Consider the following 23375-nt stretch of genomic DNA (forward strand, 5'->3'; position numbering starts at 1 on the left):
ACATAATCCATAAATAGAAGAAGCTTGGAATCACCAGATTTATTGCTGAAGCTGGTTACGCAGACATTTGAGTGATCATGGTAGAAGGGTTCTAGTCAGGGAGGTGACCAAAAACCAAGTGGTTACTGTGACAGACTTCCAGGTCTGTGGAGAGGGGAGAACCTTCCAGAAAGACAACTATTTCTATAGCACTTCACCAACCAAGCCTGATTGGTAGACCAACCAATGAGAGCTGCTCCTCAGTTAAAGGTCTTTGAAGGGTTCTCATACTAGGATAAACAAGATTATATCATCTGAGGAAACAAAGATTGAACTCTTAGACCTAACAAGCACCACATCTGGAAGACACCAAGCACCGCTCATCACCTGACCAATATCATCCTTACAGTGAAGGATGGTGGTGGAGGCACCATTCTGTGGAGATCAATTTTATCACCAAGAAACTGGAGACTAGTCAGGGTGGAGGAAGAAAATAATGAAATTAATTAATTTTGGAATAAGGCTGGAATATAACTCAATAGAAGTCCAGGTTCATTTTTTGTTACTTTTATAAATTTTTTTTATTGGATTTGGCTGGAGCATGACGAACAGAGGACAAAGTGAAGCGTTGTGAATCCTTTCAGGACTTACTGTACATCATGTTGATAAAACCTTATGACCAGATCCAACTAGGTGGAGATGATGTCCCTGGAGTTCTTGTAAACGTGTTGAGTATAGATTTTTTTACCCACGCTATCATATTACACAAATGTTTGATGAGTCGATGGTAGAAAAAGAACTAAAATTTATTTTGTGTAGACATTTTATTGTAAGAACTAAACCTTCTCAGCTTTGGTATTGTGCATTTCTTTTGGTAAACTTCACTTAAACTTAACAAGAAGGAAGTAAAAGACATGAAAGTATTTTAAGATTAAACACACTGATGTATCAAATCATAAATACTTAAACAATATAATTTTTTTTTTTTAAGTCAGTGGTTCCCAACCCTGGTCCCTGAGGAACACCATCCTGCATGTTTTAGCTGTTTCCCTGCTTTGACATACCTGATTTGAATGATTTGGTGATTGACAGGCTTCGGCAGAACTTGAGGAAGTAATTAAATCACTGAATCAGCCGTGTTGAAGTAGGGAAACAGATTAAACATGCAGGGTGGTGTTCCTCAGGGACCAGGGTTGGGAACCATTGACTTAAACAATCTGATTTTATTTTTGCTTTTTAAGCATTTACACACTGATGTATTAAATCTTATCTGGTTTAAATAATGTGTTTAAGTAGAAATTTCTTTTTTTTTTCATGTAGTTTCACAAAATGTTTTATGTACAGTATATATTACAAAAGTTTCCTTGTTTTTAAAATTGTGTCTTAACAATTGTAGAATAATTAAAATAGTAATACCCAGTTGCTGTGAGTGGATGGTAAATAATTAAATTGCTAAAACATTTTTGTTAACAGCAACAAAAAAAAATCTACCCATGTCTTAGAATCGACATGCTTCTAAAACCATTTTTCATGAATTTATTAAAGAAAAACGCAGTCATTTTGATATTCTAAGATGCAGAGACAAAGCCACACACTGAGACTTGTAGCTGTCAGAGTTAGATTTTTTTAAAGGTTTGGACCAACACTGATCTTTTTTTTTAATTAGATGAAATTAATTAACACATTTTCTCACATTGTTTGATTCCTCATCAGATTTCATGGTCTCAGCGATGTACTTCACTCCCTCGATTGCGCTGCGAACATCAGGATTTTTCATGATGGGAGACTTGTAGGTGACACTGGTGGGGGTGGGGTTACCTGTAGAGTAAAAGAAAAGGTGTATGTCGCCACAGTGAGGAGGAATTTCGGATGCTGTGACTTCCTGTTGTTAGAAAACAGCTTGGCGAGTTTCATGAATTTAATATCAAATTGGCAGCACGATAGCTCAGTGGTTAACACTGTTGCCTCACAGCAAGAAGCTCCTGGGTTCAATCCCCGGTTGGACCTGGGGCCTTTCTGTGTGGAGTTTGCATGTTTTTCTCGTGCTTGCGTGGGTTTTCTCCAGTTACTCTGGTTTCCTCCCACATACCAAAAACATGCATGTTAGATTGCCATCAGATTCAGGCCTCACATGCAAAAGAGATCTGTTATCTCAATGGGATTTTCCTGGTTAAATAAAGGTTAATAAATAAATATGTCAAACATAAAAATTCAGGTGATTTCCATTGCTATCATTTTGTCCATGTCTGTTTATGTGTGAGTTCTGCTAATGGAAATGGTTTAAACTGGTATCAGAATGTCCTCAGAACCTAAAAATATTTCACCTGGCTAACTTTCCAAATATCGTTTCTGTGGTTCCTCATTTGTGATTACAGAACATGTCCAAATTTTTATGTCAAAGTGGAGATATTTGTAAAACGTGACCTAGTATGTAAAAAAGGAATATTTTGTATGCTGTGTCCTGCCTGAGATGTCAGAGATGTCCATGTCTGTAGGGAACAGTCTCTTCTGTCGGATCTCCTGACTTGGACGCTTCATCGTCGAAAAGAACATCATGTTGGGAATAGTTTCTATGAAGACCTGGGAGGCAAAATGAAATGCATAGATCATGTCAATGTTCCTGAGAAAACTGCAGCAGAACAACAAGAAGAAATGTGGAACCTTTCGGATCCATGCTGGCATGGTGTGTGTGCTGGGCGAGCGGTGGTGTGTGTTGATGACGATGACCGTGATGATGATGGAGGCGATCACAAACACCATGGTGAAAAGCATGTATTTCCCTATGAGCGGAACAGCGCTGGATGTGGATGGGATGAGCTCCACGATAACCAGTAGGAAAACAGTCAGTGACAGCAGGACAGAGATGGACAGTGTCATCTTTTCACCTGGAGGCACAAACATCATGGAGGACGTTTTTCTAAACAACACAAACAACAATTTGCAAAACCACAAAAATACGTTATAAAGGAAAACAGCAACACTTTAAATACAGTAAATCAAATTAATCTTTAAGCAACGTCCTGATGCATGCTCAATGATCCAGGTAGATAAATCTAACAAGGTTGAGTCTAAGGTTAACCTTACCACTTCACCACTTGCTCTTGCCAAGGTCAGACACTTTTCCCCTCCCTCTCTGCTTTGCTTTGCTGCTCTGTCTGTCTGTGAAACTGCTTTTGAGCCTCTCTTACAAATCTTCTGAACCATAATTATGGACTTGTTTTGATCAGTTGGTCCCTCAACACAATTGAAAACATTTCTTCGAAGAGGAGACAGGCTTTAGGCGAGCCGATTTGCCCTGTTGGCACGCACACAGCTGGATATCTCATCGACTTGGAAGATTGATAGACACTGTCCATCTCTGTCCTGCTGTCACTGACTGTTTTCCTACTGGTTATCGTGGAGCTCATCCCATCCACTTGATGATGTGCCTATCTCTTTTGCCATTTGTGGATTTTAAGGACACATTTATAATTTGATTTATGATAACTGGTTCCTGCTTTTTGGATTCGGCTGGTCGCTGGTTTATCTATAAACAAGGAAGTCATCGGCAGCAAATTTGGACCCGATCATGCTGCTTGCCTTTATGATGGCTTGGTTCGTGCCTCGAGTACCCAGACTCAAATACTTTTGGCAGAATGGATCAGATTTTGGGGATTTTACTCAGGCACGTTCTTTTGGTGTGGCCACGTAATATGGACATTTTGGAACCGAGTGGACCAACACAGACTCAAGGTAGATGTCATTAAGTTCTGCCTGTCCCCAAAACAACTGTGTGTTTATCTGAATTTGGCTCCCCCGGCTGGCCTTGAAGGCCATTTTATCTGAATTAGCCTGGAGAATATGTAATCTGACGCTCTGCGTCCCCCCCCCCCCCCCCCCTTGAGGTATTTCCAACTGATAACTAAAGGAAACCAGCTGAACAAACATTGTGTCATCATTTCAGGACTCTTGGATTCCCATAGGTGTTGTCCTTGTCCATTCACCGACATCCCTCGAGAATGTTTACGGATCTCACCCGAGGGAACTGGTTGATTATTCCATCCTTATCAGAACTCTTACAGTGCCCTCAAGTGCATCCTTGGACATTGCTCACCGCTCTCATCATCTCTCCCCCTCTGCGGAAAGTCTACGTCACTATGTGCTTGTATGTGCGAGGTGGTTTTTTAATATTAGAGTTTTTCTTCTCACTCAAGAAGAAAAAGTTTAATAGGAATTTTTTTTCCTCCAATTCCTACGTATCCAGTTTCACTACTTTTTGTCTGTCTAAGCAGATCTCACTTGTAAATGAGTCTTCGAGGCTCAATGTGATTTATTTGTCTAAATAAAGGTTGAATGAAAAAACCTCTAACAAGGTTAACTTAACCTTATTAGAGATATCTTTTATTAATGTACTTTTTCAAAATGATGACGTGTTGGCCCCTTTAAGTTTCACTTTATTCTAAAAACTCTAGAACCCACCAGAGTCTACGTACCAGAATCAGTGGGAAGGTAGAAGACAAGTCCTGTAAGAAAGGAGAAGAGCATGCAGGGGATGATGACGTTGACAATAAAGTAAAGTGGCAGCCGAAGCATCAGGAAGTGGTAGGTGATGTCCAAATATGGAGTTTCAGGACAACAGGTGTAGAAAACCCAGTGTTTCCAGCTCCTGTAGTCCTTCAACACCCATTCACCAGATTCCATGAAATTACTCAGGTCAGGCCGGTCATTGTCCTAAAACACAGAAAGACCCCTAACCTCAGACATTTTGTCTTATTTGATAAAAACTAGTCTATAAAACACAAAAAAACTTCTTACTGGGTTGATGACAACCAGTGTACCATCATAAGTCCAGGTGCCCAGTTTCATGCTGCAGTTCTGCAGGTCAAACGGGAAATGGAGAACAATAATCTCACAGTAACTTTTATAGATGGCTGGAGGGTTCCATGTTATCATCCCGGTGTGTTCCAGCAGGACCTTAGTTTCATGGATGATGGCAAAATCACCATCGGCACTGGAAGAGAGGAAGAAAATTGTTTTCATGGAAAGAAGAGAGAAAGAGTACACTGTGTGATGAGGAGGAAGATGCTGTGTTTACTTGTTGTAGAGCACTAAGTCAGGTTTCCAGATGTCACTTGATGGGATTCTGATCTTTCTGATGCCTCCATAATCATCTGGATTCCACTTCAGGTTCACATCTAACCATTGCTGAGGAACATTTCAAGCATTGTTAGGTGAGTTGTTTTAATCAAGTCAAATTTTAATTAGAACAAAAATTAAAATTAGAACATGACCAGGTCAAAACAATGTCTTATTTTTTTCTGAATCTTAACAAATTATCTCTTTTTCTGCACAGCTTTTCTTGAAAAATAAATTAAAACCATTCAATATTTTTTTAAATGAATATTTTAGTGGATGATAATAACTATGTTTGGTTTGAAGTTCGTCTAACGATTTCCAAAAACATTTTGCTTTTCAAACTGAACAGAAGAATCTCTACTTGGCCTGAAAGTGCAGCCTCTAAAGTTTGGATGTGAAAACGAGCAGAAAATGGAATCACTAAAACCCGGTTTCTTGACAACCCATGGATAGATTAATGCTTCCTATTCTTGTGCCCAATACAGAACTTTAATTTTAAAGAGTATTCTGAATTTTTGTGGAAAGAAGGAAATAATGACCAGGATTCATGAATCTTTAATGTGCTAAAAGTATAATGTTTACTATTATATTCTGTGCTGTTAATATTATTTTTCCCAATAACTTTGCTTTTCAGAAGTGCCTTAACCATTATTGTCACCACTTCTGTTAATACCTTGTTTTGTACTGTAGGTCATTTAAACTTGAAACGAGAATACTTTCCTTTTAGTTTTTTTTAACCAAACCTCAGATTTGTGGGTAATAATGTGTCAAAATTGTCTTGCTCTGTTGTATTAGAGCCAGCCGTGTGGACTGGAGCATATTTAATCAAAACGCATGCTACTTTATGACTGCTTCCTGTTTTAGTCTCCAAAGACAGTCCACAATCATATGTGAGCAGATTGAATAGGAGAGGGCTCAGCACACATCCCTGAGGAGAGCCAGTGCTGAGGGTTACGGTGGAGGAGGAAAAGTTGTGGATCCTCACAAACTGTGGTCTGTTTGTTAAGAAGTCTAGGACACAGTTGCAAATAGAGGGGCTTAGTCCTAGTGTGAGTAGTTTGTCCGTCAGAGTTTGGAGGATCATGGTGTTAAAGGCAGATGTGAAGGCCACAAAGAGCATATGGACGTAGGAGTCCTTCTGCTCCAGGTGGGTGAGAGCAGTGTGGACCACAGAGGAGATGGCATCCTCTGTTGATCGGTTCTCGCGGTATGCATACTGATGATGGTCCTTGTTGATGTTGATGGTTGTTTTGATGTGGGTCATGACCAGTTTTTCGAAGTATTTAGTGACTATCGGGGTGAGAGCCACTGGCCGATAGTCATTTAGACCAGTCACTGTAGAGCTCGTTGGGACTGGGATGATGGTGGCAGTTTTCAGGTAGGTGGGAACTGTCTCCAGGGTAAGTGAGGTGTTAAAGATGTCGGCCAGCACCTCGCAGAGCTGATCGGCACATTCTTTCAACACTTTTCCAGGGATGTTGTGTGGGCCAGTTGCCTTGTGTGGATTAATCCTCCTGAAAGTACTCCTTACTTCTGCTGGGGCCATGCTGAGAAGCTCTTCATCCAGTGGTGAGGTGAGTCTGGTGCTGGGTGGTCTGTTCAGGTCTTCAAAGCGTGCATAGAACTTGTTGAGGGCATCAGGCAGAGATGGGTTTTTGGGGCATTGTTCGCTCCTTCCTTTATAATCTGTTATGTACTTAATGCCCCTCCACATGCTCCGTGGGTCTTGTGAGGTGAATTGACCCTCAATCATCTGTGCATATGTGGCCTTGGCCCTCTTAATACCCACCTTAATCCCACCTCCACCTTGAAGCTATCTGTCACTCAAAAAAGTTCAAGACAAAAATGATCGATGATTGAATTTACCATGGCCTGGATGTCTGAGAATCTTCACCAGCGTACCTGTCACTCCTACAGCACATCTCACTACTGTCCTCATACATGTCCTGTACCAGTCTAACATACTTCTCTACCACTCCAGATTACCTCATACAATACTACACCTCCTCCCTCGGCACCGTCATATGTTTTTTCTCAATCCTCAAAGACACAGTGGAGTTCATTCTGACTCTGTACTTCTCCATCAGAATCCTCAAAGCAAAGTTGGCATCTGTGGTGCTCTGTCTTGGCATGAAACCATACTGCTGCTCACAAATAGTCATCTCTCAACTAAGTCTAGCTTCCAAAACTCTCTCCCAGATCTTCATTGTGTGACTCATCAATATAATTCTTATGTAGTTGTTACAACTCTGTACATCAGTCTTGTTTTAAAAATGTGCGCCAGCACACTTTTCTATTCGTCAGTCATATTTCCATGCTGAAAAATGTAATTTAACAACTGAGCAAAGTTTTCCAAACTTCACCCTCACTAATCTTTCTCACTTCCTGGTCCACAATTTCTATGACCTCTACTTTTATTTCTCTTTCATTCTCTTCATTTATTAGATCCTCAAAGTATTCCTTCCATTGTCCCATCTCCTAGAATGTTAGGCTTGTTAAAAAAAGAAATGGTAATGTTCTAACTTGCTGCACATCTTTTCCAGTATGATCCTTTTGTCTCACCAGTTGATGCAAATCCTTCTCTTCTTTCTGTGTTCAGTCTCTTGTTCAACTCGTCATTCACCTTTTGTTTTGTCTTTGCTACTTTTTGTTTTGCTTTATGTTGCATCTCCTTATAGTCGTGTCTCCTCTTTCATTTCGGAAGGCACAATCCCCCCCCCCCCCCCCCCCCACCCCCCCGTAGGAGAATCTGCAGTGGAAGTGGTCTCCAGCTACAAGTACTTGTGTGCACTTGAATGACAACCTCAGCTGGGGCAACAACACCACCAGCCTGATCAAGAAAGCTCATCAGAGACTCTACTTCCTCAGGCGGCTGAGACGAGCGGATCTGGGAAGCTCAGTCCTCACCTCCTTCTACAGGTGTGCAGTGGAGAGCATCCTGTGCTCCAGCATCAACGTGTGGCATGGAGGCTGCACAGCTGCAGAAAGAAAAGCTTTGCAGAGAGTGGTGAAGGCTGCACAGAAGTCTGTTGGAGTCAGTCTCCCCACCGTCACAGACATCTACACCTCCAGATGCAGGATGCATCATGAAGGACCCCACTCACCCAGCACACACACTTTTTGGCCCGCTCCACTCAGGCAGAAAGTTGCGGAGCATTAAGTGTAGAACCAATAGACTGAGGAACAGCCTCTACCCTGAAGCTGCTAGACTCATGAATCCCTAACCAGAAAAATCACTTAGAAAAAAGAAGAAAAGAAAAATCATTGTAATGTCACTGTAACTGGTGGCATGTGACTTATCTGTGCTGCTGATTATCCATGCTGCTGATCTCATGCTGCTGACTATCTCATGTTGCTATATTCATACCCATCTGCTCACTATAGACTTATGTTCGGGCTGCTGTTTAATATACCGTATTATTTTACATTATTAGTGTTTAGCATATGTATCTTAGATATTTTAGCATATTGTTTAACGTACTGTATATCTTAGATCCTCATATAATGTTTTTTTGTATGTTTTATTTTTGCTATTTTTGGGTGTAACTGGGACCTTGAATACACAATTTCTTTCCACCTCATGTACCACATGTGATGCGAATGACAATAAAGAACTTGAAGTTGAACTTGAACTCTCTTCAGTCCTCTGGATAACTTCTTGTACTTCAACATTCTACCACCAGGTTTCCTTAGCATAACTTATCTGCCCAGACAAAACTCCAAGTACCTTCTTACCTGTCGCTCTAATCACTGTTGCTGTAGTGACCTTTTAACAGCTCCTCTTGGAACTCCTCACAACATTCTTCTTTTTTCGACGTCCACCATTGGTATTCTTCATCATCTTTGCTCTTTTCCTCTTCCTCATCACATCTACACACCACCATTTGATGCTGTCTGACTATGTTCTACCCTGACACAACCTTACAGTCTCCAGTCTCCTTCAGGTTTCCTCTTTTACACAGAATGTAGACTACCTGCCTGCACAGGCTTTTACTCTTACAGGCTCCCCTATGTTCCTAACTTTTTTTTTTAAATAAGTGTTGACTACAGCCCTTTCTATTCTCCTGGCAAAATCCAACACCATCTGCCCTTCCTGGTATAATTCCTTTACACTAAACCTACCCATCACTTCCTTATCCCCTCTGTTTCCTTTACCAACATGTCCATTCAGGTCTGCTCCAATCACCACTTCACCTACACTACCACTACACATTCCCACTACCTCACTGGGAATACTCTCTATCACCTCATCCAGATCCTTCCAAAATGTATCTTTCTCCTCCACATCACATCCAACCTGTGGAGCATAATCACTGACAACATCCAGCATCAGACTTTCTACTTTCCGAAACATCCCCCTATACTCTTTTCACCTCTACTTTGATTTTTGCAAATTCCTCCTTCAGGACCAGCCCTACTCCATTTCTCGTTCTATCCACACCATGGTAAAACGGCATAAACCCTGCTCCAATGCTGCGAGCCCTGCTGCCCTTCCAACTTGTCTCTTGGACGCATAAAGCATCTACCTTTCTTCTCTGCATCATGTCAGCCAGCTCTCTATTTTTACCTGTCATTATCCCTCTGATTAGGGTTTCTATCCTCAGTCCTACATTCTTGACATTCCTCTTCTCTCTCTCTATCTCCTGACACAGTTCCCTTCTTGTGGTCTTCAACTAACAGTAGCACAATTTCCACTGGTATCCTGTTTGTCAACAGCATTGGTGGAGGTCATTGTTAACCCAGACCTTGACCGATCTGTTATGGTGGTGTTTCAATGAACTTGCATGCTAGTTTTGGTGGAAGTGTTTTACGTCACATGCCCTTCTTGACACAACTCACCATTTACCCTGGCTTGGAACCAGCACAAGAGATACACTGGCTTGTGCTCCATAGTGGCTGGTTTCCCTTTTATGGTTTAACCAGAGTTACAGGAAATTTAATTCATAGTTTGGTGAATGTCAGTTTTGTGATCTGCTAATTTGATTATCTTTTTGTTGTGAAGTGTAATTGAACTTGTTAATTTATATCTCGTCCCCATTAGCTGTTAATAGTTGTATTTGTAAAACAAAAAAATAATAAATCATTGTTGTATTCAGTTTCTCTTTGACGTCAGAGCTTAAACCTGAGCTAAACTTAACTCCCTTATGTTCATATTAATGATTTGTTTGCTGCTTGTTTTGTTCTAAAGTCTTTTAAACAGATACAAAGCATTTAAATATACTAGAAACACTACATTTAGTGGTAATTATACTAAAGAAAATGTTTATGGTTGTATAAACAAAAACAATGTTAAATAAAGGTAATTTCTTATTGCTATTAAAATGTTTTTTTGGTTTGTTTGTTTTTTATACATTTACCTGTCTGAGACGGACATTACTGGTCACAATTTGGTTAACTTCATCCTGAGAAATGAAATAAACAAAAGGAAAACAAATTAATATCATTAATTTCATTACGATCATTACGATCAATGTGATGTTAAACATGTTGAATATCACAGTTTTAATCCCTTCATGAGTTTCATGAGGCAAAAGATGGGCAATAAAGTGTATGTGTGTTAGCAAAATATCTCATGAACCACTGAATGTATATTAATAAAACTTGTAAAAAAAACGACCAAAAAACAAGCAGTCCATCCATCCATTATTTTTTTACCCTCTTCTTCCTTTTTAGGTAACGGGGGTCACTGGTGACAATATCCAGCAATCACAGTGTGAAAGGCGGGGGACACCCTGGACAGGTCTTCAGTCCATCACAGGGACACATAGAGACAAACGAGACAAACAACCATTCACTCTCTCACTCACACCTAGGGACAATTTAGAGTTACCAATCAGCCTAACATGCATGTTTTTGGTCTGTGGGAGAAAACCGGAGTAATTTTAAGTTCAAGTTCAAAGTTGTGTTTATTTGTCATATGCAGATTAACACAGGGTCAACAGTACAATGAAAGGTTCAGGATGAGAAGAACCAATTTGACTCGCTAAAAACAAAGAACAAACAAACAAGAAAATACTAAAGCATGCAATAAGCGTACAAAAATAAAGTACCAAAAAGTGCAAAAGTAAAATATATTTACAAGGTCCTAAAGAGAAATAGTAAACAACAAAATGGTAGAATATAATTGTGCAAGCAGGATGAATTTGTATGAATAAGTATTTCAAGGTAGTAATATAAGCTAAAATGTACATGATACATTATATGCTGTAAATAACAAACTGCACAGGTTGTGACAGGTTATTGCACAGGTAGTGAGTGACATTGAGATGAATTATGATGGTAAGGTAGATACATAGTGACATACATGATACAGTCACATAGTGCAGCAGCAATGAACATTTTAGGAGTACCTGGAGAAAACCCAAGCATGCATGGGGAGACCATACAAACGCCACCACGCCACTCAAAACAAACAGTCATTTGACTGTATTTTTTAAGTCAAACGGCTATAAAAGTCATTAAAGTAATTTGCTAATGCAAAAATAAAACTTTAAGCAAGTAATCAATGAATCCATATATCCATTGAATCCAACTTATTTATTTAAATAAAATCATTTTATCACACACCAACAAAGGTGATATTATGATAATGTTTTTCTCCGTGTCTTATTGTTTGTATTGTCAGCAAAATATCTCATAAAACCCTGAATGTTTGATGTTTACAATTAACTTTTGGAGACAACCTAATTCAAGATGGCTGCCAGAGCCAATCGGTCCTAGCCAACCAAAAAAAAAGCCAATTTTACAGACAGTGAGCTAAAATGTATTGTGGTAGTAGCTGAGAGTCATTCACAACACGTACCAATGAGAGTGTGGATAATGTTATTTTCAAGGTTTGACCAAAAGAGCTCAGCAGAACAAGCGTGTCCTCACCACACTGATGAGCTGGATCAGCTGCAGTCCCACAGTGACCACCACAGCATCACTGAAGTGATTAACAGGACGAACCACTTTGTTGTAACCTGTGAACAGGGTTTTCACCAGCCGGGTCTCATCCTCTGAACACAGGACCGGACCTGGAGCCAGAACACAACACAGCGCATTTATTAGAGTTTTTCTTGTTTTTATGAGACACTCTGGGTTCAGTCAAAGCAGATAGTTGAAAATCAGAAGAGAGGTTATGCTGCTGGTCGTACTGGTAGTGGTGCTAGTGATGGTGGTCCTACTGGTAGTGATCATCTTGTTGGTGGTCCTAGTGATGGTGGTCCTACTGGTCATGACCCTACTTATGGTGGTCCTACTGATGATGATCCCACTGGTCATGAGCCTACTGATAATAGTCTGACTTCTGATGATCCTACTGGTGGTGGTCCTACTGGTGGTTGTCCTACTGATAGTGGTCCTACGGGTAATGGTCCAAGTGGGGATAGTCTTGGTGTGGATGATTTTTTTAAATGTTTTTTTTTTTTTGCTGAGTTTTGGTAACCGTACATTCTGTGTGTCACAGTAGGCCACTGATCTGATGTTCCTCAAATGTTTTCAGAGTGGAACTAAAATTGGAGCTTTTAAAACAGTACTTGGTTGTTTTTCTACACAACAAACATTCTTTTCTGGTTTTTAAAACCAGAAATCTGAATCTCTCTTCAAAGATCAGATGGACAGAATTACACTCTTAAATAAGAGAAAAGATTTGAGGGACGGGGGGAAATATCTGACGAAAAGCCAAGGACACTTTCTGGTGGTCAACAGAAGTATGAGGTTACAGATAAGTGTAAAGCCTGAATGTGCTGCAGTCTCATCTGTCTCTGTAAGTCCCTGTAAACACGGTCTCTGTTTGGTAAAACCAGTCCAAACCAGTCTACTAAACATTGATCTGATGCAGTTTGAAACAGAAACACTGCACTCCTCTTCATGTTAGTTTGTACAGTACACCTTTCAGCTGAATTAATCTCAAACTCATATTTTATTCTGTTGTTGAATTGTTCACTAATAAGAAAATATGAAAGAACAAACAAAATAATATTGAACAATGATTCTCACTCAGGTGTTTTTAAGTTATTTTTAGGATTTTGTCTAAACATTGGCTGACACTGTCAGTAAAATGACACATGGACTGAAGCCAGACAGCATCCCCACTTCCTGTATAAGCTAAGGAGCTTTAATTCAAGCAAAATTACTTTACAGATGGTGTACAGGTCACTGGTAGAAAGTGTTGTTTCATTTAATATTGTCTCATGGTATGGGAAACTTCTAGCCAGAGACAGGAACAAGTTGTCCCGGGTGGTCAAACTAGTTAGTAAATTCGTTGGTCATCAACAAATGAAACTTACAGACCTGTACAGTCAGGTTCTGAAAAAAAAGGCAACCCAGGTTTACAATGACCCAACTCATCCACTGCAGCCAAGCTGGTACCATCTGGCAGAAGACTGGTGGTTCCTCTTGCAAAGAAAAATGGGTTCACAAGTAATTTGTTCCCTCTGTGTTGAATGTACTAAACAGGATCCTATTGAAACACAGCCTTACATGATTTTAACCTTTATTTAACCAGGCAAACCCCATTGAGATCACAGAGCTTTTGTACAAGGGAGGCCTGGGCCTGAAGGCAGCCTAACATGCATGTTTTTGATCTGTGGGAGGAAACCAGAGTACCCAGAGAAAACCCACGCAAGCATGAGAAGAACATGCAAACTCCACACAGAAAGACCCCAGGTCTAACCGGGGATTAAACCCAGTACCTTTTTGCTGTGAGGCAACAGTGCAAACCACTGAGCCATCGTGCTGCCATAAACCATGATACACCATTGTCTGCTGGGTTGTCTCCATATTTTTAATGTATCGTGCATTTTAGAATGTTTTTAATTGGGTTAGCAAAGATTTTTTTAAAAGTTTTATGACATTTTTTAGTTGTCTTGTTTTTTTATGAGCCAGACAAATCTCCATGTCATTGAATGTTATGGACAATAAAGTTATATTGAATTGAACTGAAAATGTATGACAAACTGGTTCATGGAGAGATAACACTAAATGGAACACATTGTTTGATTATCACTGAGAAAAAAAATTAAATGTAATGCCACTTTGATTGGTGATATGTGCTGCTGATTATCGATGCTGCTGATCGCATGCTGCTGATTATTTCATGCTGCTATAATCATTTGTCCTCATCTACTCACACAGACTCATGTTCATGCTGCTGTTGTTTGGCGTATTGTTTTGCACTATTAGTGCTTAGCATATTTCTTAGTTTATATTGTAGATCCTTATTTTCTGCTTCTTTTATACTTTATATTTTTGCTGTTTTTGGATGTAACTGAGTCAGAGAGTCAGAGTTTCTTTATTGTCATTCGCACCTCATGTGGTACATGTGGTGGAGCGAAATTATGTACACAGGGTCCCAGTTACATCCAACAATAAAATGTATAAGAAAAACAGTAATAACATCTAAGATATGAACTAAGAAAAACATCAACTAAATATACACTAAGCACTCATAACATAAAACATTGAACATCACCACAAACATGAACATGAGTCTGTGAGCAGATGTGCACGCATGAACACATCAACATTGAAACAGATCAGCAGCAACATGAAACAGATCAGCAGCAACATGATATGGTTTTTCACAGTGATTATTCTAGTTAGAGATTCATGAGTCTAACAGCCTCAGGGTAGAAGCTGTTCCTCAGTCTAGTGGTTCTACACTTAATGCTCCTTAACCTCCTTCCTGAGGGGAGTGGGGCAAAAAGTGTGTGTGCTGGGTGGGTGGGGTCCTTCATGATGCAGGTGGCCCTCTTCCTGCATCTGGAGGTGTAGATGTCTGTGATGGTGGGGAGACTGACTCCAACAGATTTCTGTGCAGCCTTCACCACTCTCTGCAAAGCTTTTCTTTCTGCAGCTGTGCAGCCTCCATGCCACACATTGATGCTCGAGCACAGGATGCTCTCCACTGCACACCTGTAGAAGGAGGTGAGGACTGAGCTTCCCAGACCAGCTCGCCTCAGCCGTCTGAGGAAGTAGAGTCTCTGATGAGCTTTCTTGATCAGGCTGGTGGTGTTGTTGCTCCAGCTGAGGTTGTCATTCATGTGTACACCCAAGTACTTGTAGCTGGAGACCACTTCCACCGCAGATCCTCTTATGTTCAGGGGGGTGTAGGTGGGACCCCGTGTACACAATTTCATTCCACCTCATGCACCACATGTGATGAGAATGACAATAAAACTTATTTGAACTTGAACTTATTACAAGTGTGCATGAGGGAGATCAGAAAAGATAAAAAAAAGATGAAATCTGCTAAACTGCGTGAAGAGTGAACATTGTTCAGTTATTAAACATTATTTTAGTCATCTTGTACAAGATGCAGCATGTGTTACTCATCATATCGTGTCGATACTTTACAGCATCTAGATCAGCTAATATGTTTAAAGCTGGCAGGGATGCTGGAATTTCACATTAAATTTGTTACAACTACATGAACCAAATAAATGGTTAATTTCCCGTTCACTCCAGAACAAAGTTAGATTTGGAGAGTACATTTCCTACAGGGCGGCTCGTAGGGCCCTCCTGATAGCATCACCACGCTTTGGTCCAAACGTGTTTTATTTTGTCCTTTTTTTCAACAAATGCTCTTCTCTGAGCACAACATTTGGGCTTCCTCTTTCCACAAATCAGCCGTTTAAGTGTCTTTATATTCCTTTAACCTTCTAAGACCGGAACTCTTGCATATGTGGATGCCAGGTCCTAGGAGGTTAAAGACGTTATAGAGATTTTCATACTGCAGCACTTCTTGTGTCAGCTGGTCCTCAAAACTATCCATTGTATGAAGCTGCCCCCCTGCCACCTCCAAATAAATAAAAAAAACCCAAGAAGATAGGAATGTAAGCATTTTTGCTTAAAATCCACGAGGCCATTTCCACCTTCTAACAGATTCATCCTAATGTAGCCAGCAGGCGAGCTGCTTTGGTTACATGTTTCAAAGTGTGAATGGTTGTGAAACTGCCTGGACAGACGAGTCAAAGACAAAAACATTAGATGTTAGAAAGTTGGAACCTGAGGCCATCTCCTTAATTTAATGATGTTTATTCACGTTTACCATAGTTATCTTCTTTCATTCTTTCAAACCACCTGTCCTCTGTTTTAAATCTACATATTACTTTTGTCAGGGGTGTCCCTTTTCCTCGAGGTGTAAATGAACTGCTGAGTATTGACCTGACAAGCTGCTCCTCAGTGTTAAGCCTTCCTTTTGTGCAGCTGCTATTCTGTTGCTCCAATATGGAGGTCTAAACTGTCCCCACTACCCTTGTCTGCATATGTTTTGTGTTTACGTGTGTAATCCTTTGGGTGAGACAGTCTCTATTTAAGAGTATTTTCAGGTTTGAAATGCACCAGAAAAATATACTTGGAAAAAAAAAATCCTTCAGTTTTTCAGTCACTAAACTCTTATTTTTTTAAACTATGCATTGTTCTTTTATTTTTATTTTTTTAGTCGAATGTGTTGAATGTTTTCAAAAAAACAGATATTGGTTTGTGTATAGGATTCCATTAGACTTCAGTGTTGAGGTTTCCATCATTCTCTATGTATAACAAACAGTCCAAGAAAAGTAATTTGTGTTTGGCATCCTCAACTTGATGTTGCTGTCCGCTGAACTAATGTGTTCAATAAAAGTTTCCACTTCCTTAGTTTGTATTTTGATCTAGGCAATTTTAATTTTATACCTTTTTTTCACAATCATGTGTTTAAATCAGACTATTTCATCACACATTTTTGTCCAGTTTGGTGTACGTCTCTTTCTCTCTAGAACAATTTGTTTTGGTGTCAGTTTTAGGCTTAGGGGTTCCTCTGCTGTATCAGTCGTTGTGTTCCATTGGAGAGAAGTGAAAGTCGTGCTGCATTCCATCTTTTCTTGATATTGAGAATGAATGAAAGTCTATTCTGCTGCTGTACTGACTAAGGATTGTCTCTTTTTCCCACATGAAATGACTTCCATACTCAGACTGTAGCTCCAACAGTGACCTTGTTGGGTTTCACTCACTCTTGTTGTTTGTCTATTGTGCATTTTGGCTTTTCATAATGTCACATTTTTTCCAACATGGTCATACTGTCCATTGTCCTTAGGTGGAGACTGGACATCCAGTTTTAACCTCAATGGTCTTCTGAGAACATGGAAAGAAGATTTATCAGTTGTGGCATGAGGTGAAGCCGTGTAGCTTTGAAGTATTTCAATAACTGCAGACTTCCAGGTTTTTGTGTACCATGTGCTGCCTGAACAGAGTATTTTACTGCTTTAATAAAATGTTTGACAAATCTGTTTGCCTGAGAATAGTATATAATTGTTCTTATGTCCTTAATGCCACGCTCACTCAGGAAATCAGCAAAAATAGACTATAAACTAGGGTGCATTAGCAGTTGTGATGGTGCAAGAGTTTCCTTCACAGGCAAAATCAGAAGTTAGTAATGCTTCTTTGTTGTAGTGTTAGAAATAAATGCTACTTCAGGTCATTCACTGAACTAATCAACAAGAGTGATGGGAAACCTGCAGTTGTGAGGTCCATGTTCAAATGGACCCACAATGTTTTGCAGCAAATGAGTTTAAATGGACAACAAAAAAGGCTAAATCATGTCATCTGGACCAGTTTCTTTAAGTGAGAAACATTTCACGTTTTAAATGGACCTTCTGGAAACTAGACAGCTTGTAATGGGGCAGGTTATTGTCACACGCCTGACAGACAGTGCATGACAACAGGACTGTGAAGACCAAATTGTCCATATGTGGCCACCAGTAATGTTCTCAAAAATATTGTTTGGTGCGAACCATGCCCTGGTGTCCTTCATGAACCAGGTGCTCAACCTTTATCTTTTTCTCTCTTCTTTTTTCTCCCACTTAGGAATTACTAGCCATTTTTTTCCTTCAGAACATTATAGGTGACCAAATGTGATGGCCATATCTAGCCACCATTAAAATGACATTTGATATGTTAACTGTCCGCCCTGTGATGGTCTTGCGACCCGTCCAGGGTGTACCCCGCCCCTCGCACAGTGATTGCTGGACATGGGCACCAGCGATCCCCGTGACAGAATGGAATAAGCGGGTAAAGATAATGGATGGATGGATGGATGTTAACTGTCCCATTCTGAAATAAAATATGGGTTTATGAGACTTGCACATCACGACATTCTGTTACTGTATTTATATTTACACAAAGCCCTATCATTTTCAGATTTGTGGTTGCATTTCCCAATATTGTTTACTGACGTCTCATACCACAAAACCAACTTGACTTGGCTGTTCTGTCTCATTTACAGGAAGTAGAGCAGTGTAGTATTTTGGTTGCCATGCAGGTTTGTAAAAAAGGAACCAGCAGGCAGCTGTGACACTCTCGGCATGGCATTCAGAGAATCTGTTGCCTGATCTGTTTGCTGGGATCTTGTTTCATTGAACTAACAGGAACAGACGCACATACGTGCACTCTTACCAAGGCCAGACACGTGAGCTGCTTATTCTTTCAGAGCTTCCCTTACAGGAAACTTCTTGAGCATCAAGAGGACAGTTCTGCTGCTGATTCTTACTTTTTAGATGTTTGACACTTTGTTTCTGGTGTCACACATGTATGCTTTGATTCAGCCATGTATAAAAATAGAAAGGGGGAGGAGCAAGAAGGACACTTGGACCTGTCAGTTTGTCAGTCCCTGCACTCTGTACTCTTGTTTTTGCTTCACATCAAACTACAGAACAATTAATGCAAGTTTTTATTCTCCCTGAGCAACAAATGACATCTGCTATGCTTTTGATACTTGTTTTTTCACACCTTCAAAGGCACAAGAGAAGTTTTTGTTCATGTCTGTCTGTATTTGTCTGTACTACAGTGTATACAATGCTTATAAGTAGTTGACCTTTTGGATGTTTTATGCTTTTATTGCCAGCATAAATACAAAGTAAATCATGGTCAATGTAAATTGACTCTTTAAAAATCCAAACTTGTAAAGTTAAAGTGTAATCAAATTTCCACAGATTAATACCAGTTAAATAATAAAGTAATGTAAAATAAGTGACTCCATACATTTTCACCCCCTTTAAACTTCTCTTGCGACTGTCCTAATTTACTTTAGTGGTATTTATTACTGAACAGTAAAAGTCAGGGGTTGCATAGAAAAATATTTCCACGACTTTACACATGTTCAGGAGTCCTCTTAAATCCATCATCAAGAAATAGAAGGGTTGAGGTTAGGTGTGCAAATCTATGAAGAGCAGGTCGTCCTCACAAAATGAGTGGTCGATCAAGAAGGAGCAATGTGAAAGAGACCACCAACACACCAGTGACCACCTTAAATGAGATACATGCTTCAGCAGGTGTGGTGGGAGAGATTGAGCATTCAACTGTGGCCTGGGTTCTTCTCCAGTCGAAGCTTTATGGGGGAGTACAAAGAGAAAGACACTGTTGAAGAAAACCCTTTAAATCTGGACTAGAGATGGCTGCTGAGAAGCACTTGACCATGGAGTCTTTCATTTGTCGAAACTAAATACATATTGAGACAAATGTTAATGAAAATGTCAGAAAGTAATCATTGGATGTATTCCTACAACTGAATAACTTTTGGATTCAATCCCTTTCAAGAAGGTTGATGAAGCTAATCAACAACACATTTCTGTCCAGTTTGGTTCCTCCCAAAGAAGCTCTGAGCATCCTCTTTGCTGCCACCTCCAGCTCCTCCTCCTGTCCTTTTGTTTGTACCATTGTCTTTGAACTAAACATCGAAGCAGACCTCAGTACAATCGTAAACTTTCCTTTCACGTTTGCAACTCTCCTTTTGTCACAAATTCTCCCCGACACTTGTCTCCATGCACTCCCATATTCACCATATGTGTTCTGTTTGTTCTGCTTTGGAGAATCAACCCCAGGAACATAAACTTATTCACCTTCAGTTCCCACATTCGTCATAGAAAATACATCATTTTAGAGCTACAAGAACTAGTTTTGTGCACAAGCTCCTGGCAGAACTTTGTTCTCACACGGGCACACAACAAATATTGTCTGATTGGTCAGAACCCAGATAGTCAAATGGTGAAGAACTTATGGAAGGAGGTAGTACAATCATTGTGCATGGAGGAATCCATCAGCCCGAAACAATGCTTGTCTTTTTGTGACAGATTTGCAAAGGCCACATGGTGGAGGAAAGGGTGGAGTAGAGACCGTTGTGGGAAGAACCCTGTTTCACTACTGTTCACAGCTCTTCAGTTCTTACAGTGAATGGACGTTCATGTAAAACACAGTGAGACAACCACCAATATAAATGTTTTACAGTGACGTAAGCACGGATGATCATCAGAACATTTGTTTGAGTGAGTGAATGAGTGATTGAGACTAATAAATACTCAGAGAGCTACTGAAGTTCCAACTTTCTGCGACCCAGTTAAACTTTGAACGATGCTTTTATTGTGAAGTTTGCCTGTGTTGCAGAGTTATAAAGAGGGCCGGGTTTGACACACATTTTTTGCCAAGCTTTCAGTGATATCTAGTATGTTTATCCAATCACAACAATTTTCAATCAGGTCATCTGGACACTTTCTTTTTTTTTTTGTTGCTGAAACGTTTCACCTTCCATCCAGAAGGCTTCATCAGTCAAGGAAACAGTCAAGGTTTGTTCCACTTTGGAGGAAGCTGTTTGGGGGAAGAATCAGTTTTGTGTTTCCTTGACTGATGAAGCCTTCTGGATGGAAGGTGAAACGTTACAGCAAAAAAAGAAACTGTCCAGATGAACTGACTGAAAATTGTTGGATTGCATACCTGGATTATTGAGCATGGACTTTTTTGGTTTATCCGATCAGTTTCTACAGATTTTGTCTACATTGAGCAACGTACCACAGTTAGGACTCTGTTTGTGTGTAATGTGTGATGCAGTGGGAAGACTTATCATGAATTTTGTGCTGATGCTTCTCCTCGAGTATAAAATGCTCATGCAAACTAGAACATCTCACAACCATGTGAGCGAGAACTGATCTTTTTTATGTCCCACAGACTTTAAATGAACCTTTACTCTCACTACAGATCCTTTATATGTAAATTAAGAAAATGTTCAATTACTTTAATTTAGAATCCATAACCTTTATATTAAATAAATGTGAAATCCACAAATTGTTTTATTCAGCACACACAGTAAAGTACCATTTCTCAACTTTTTGAAGAATCGGTTTGAGTATTCAAAATCAAAATACAAAGTTTAAGAGTTCAAATGTTATCGTATATCTGAGATAATGTTTAGCTTGTTACCCACCGGAACCTTTTTCAAGGTCAAGGTCAAGGTCAAGGTGTCTTTATTGTCATTCACATCACATGTGGTACATGAAGTGGAACAAAACTATGTACACAGGGTCCCAGTTACATCCAACAAAAATACAAGTTGTAAAGAAAAACAGTAATAATATCTAAGATATGAACTAATAAATACACTAAACTAAGAATATACTAAGCACTAATAATACAAAACAATTTTGCATGGGGCAGCTGTGGCTTAGAGGTTAGATCAGTCGTCCTCCAATGCGAGAGTTGGGAGTTCGAATCCACCAGCAGTCACAAGTCGAAGTGTCCCTGGGCAAGACACTGAACCCCTCATAGCCTCTGATGTGTGTCCCATCTGTGTATGAATGTGATCTAAAAGCACTGATCAGTCTCTTTAGAATGATTTGTTCAATTAGCTTTGTAGAGATGTACAGTGCTGTATGAATGGGTAAATGAGGCACAGATTGTAGTGTAAAGAGCTTTGAGTATCTTGAAATAAGATAGAAAGGCGCTGTATAAGTACAGTCCATTTACCATTTACCATCTACATCCAGTATCTTTATCACATCACTTCATCATCATCATCAGTGTGCATTATAAATGTCAGATTACTGAACTGGGAAAAAAGGAATTCATCCTGAAATTGTTATCAAAAGGTAAAAGGCAGGCATTAATGTCTGTGTCTGTCTGTTAGCAAAATATCTCAAGAAACACAAAATTTTAATGTTAACCTCAGAAAGTAATCATTAGATGAACATTTACAACTAAATATCTTTTGCGCTCTGTCCAATTAAAGATGGCTGCAAGAGCCAAGTGCCTTTAGCAAACACAAAAATGGCCATATGTTGTGGATTTAAAAGCTTCTGGAGCCAAACATGTGGTTGTAGCTGAGAGTCATTTACAACACACACACTGAGGGTGGCATTGGATCATATGCTCCTTCATGGAATATTAGGTGTTTAATTTCATAAATAGTTTCTAAACAAACAAAGTGAAAGATAAATGATTTAGTAAAACAAGATGTTTTTCATTTGGCCAGCTCCTGCTTTTAGGTTGTTGGGTTATTTTAGTCAGTTCTGTCCGTGTCCTGAGATTAGTACGTACTCCACAACAGACACAAGACACAAACAGTACAGAACATGCATTTTACTGTGAATTACACACCCTAACATGTCTTAAATTATAATTGGATGTAAAAAAAACCCAAAACAAAAACAACAACCAACCATCAATAACAGTGTTCAAGACTTTGACTTGGAGTACAACATTTTCTAAAGCTTTACATAGACTTCAGACCTGAAGAATCTTTGATCAACAAAGAATGACTTACCGTAATATAAAGAAACAATCCACACCAAAAACAGCTGTGCCTTAGTCAAACACATTGTCTGTCAGGAGAATTGAAAATAAAATAAAATGGAGTTAGCTGTTAGCAGGTCTGAGCGTGACCCGTCTACTGAGTCGAGACAGAATTAAGCTGGAGCAGCTGGTTCAGACAAAATCTGAATTCTGGGCTCTCCTGTTTCATTTCCCACCTAACACCCCCCCCCCCCCCCCACACACACACACACCACATCCCAGCCCCTCAAAGAGACAGCTGTATGTGTTTGTGTGTGTGTGTGTGTGTGTGTGTAACATCACCTTATGGGGAATTCTTGTTGACATGGGGAGAATTATTTAGCCCTGCAGATACATATTTATTTGGTTTTATTATATATGATATTAATTTTTGTCCTGAATCTTGGAATCAAAAAGGGCAAATTGAAAATACTCTTCATCTGTCTGTCTGTGAATGTTGTGAGCATGACAACTTGGAAAATAAGTGTTACCAACTTCCATCTTGGTGTGTGACTGCATCTAGATGAAATAAAGGGTTCTTTCAAAAATTGGGTTGTCAAGTCAATATCCAAGATGGCTTCCATCATAAATGTATATATATTAAACTTGTGAGTTGTGTAACTAGAAAAAAAAACAGTGTGATGACATTTTTTGGTGTGTAGCTTCATCTAGGCATAAGAAAGTTCACTATCAAAATTGAGAAACCAAGCTATACACACACACACGTA

The 23375-nt window shown here is 39.6% G+C and overlaps 1 protein-coding gene across 1 annotated transcript; it reads right to left on the bottom strand.

The window, feature by feature from the left end:
• Positions 1-239: 239 nt before the first annotated feature.
• chrna1 (cholinergic receptor, nicotinic, alpha 1 (muscle)) lies at positions 240-22787 on the bottom strand. The gene is made up of 11 exons (XM_037698057.1): positions 22640-22787; positions 11968-12110; positions 10452-10496; positions 5054-5163; positions 4774-4969; positions 4452-4689; positions 2641-2864; positions 2445-2559; positions 1673-1797; positions 367-414; positions 240-269 (listed from the first exon to the last, which is right to left on the bottom strand). Exons 1-11 carry the CDS (start codon positions 22692-22694, stop codon positions 240-242), a joined length of 1329 nt encoding a protein of 442 aa, XP_037553985.1. The 5' UTR covers positions 22695-22787.
• Between the last annotated feature and the right edge of the window lie 588 nt (positions 22788-23375).

Source organism: Nematolebias whitei, chromosome 1, assembly GCF_014905685.2.
Source record: "Nematolebias whitei isolate Nwh7 chromosome 1, NemWhi1, whole genome shotgun sequence".
NCBI lineage: Eukaryota > Metazoa > Chordata > Actinopteri > Cyprinodontiformes > Rivulidae > Nematolebias > Nematolebias whitei.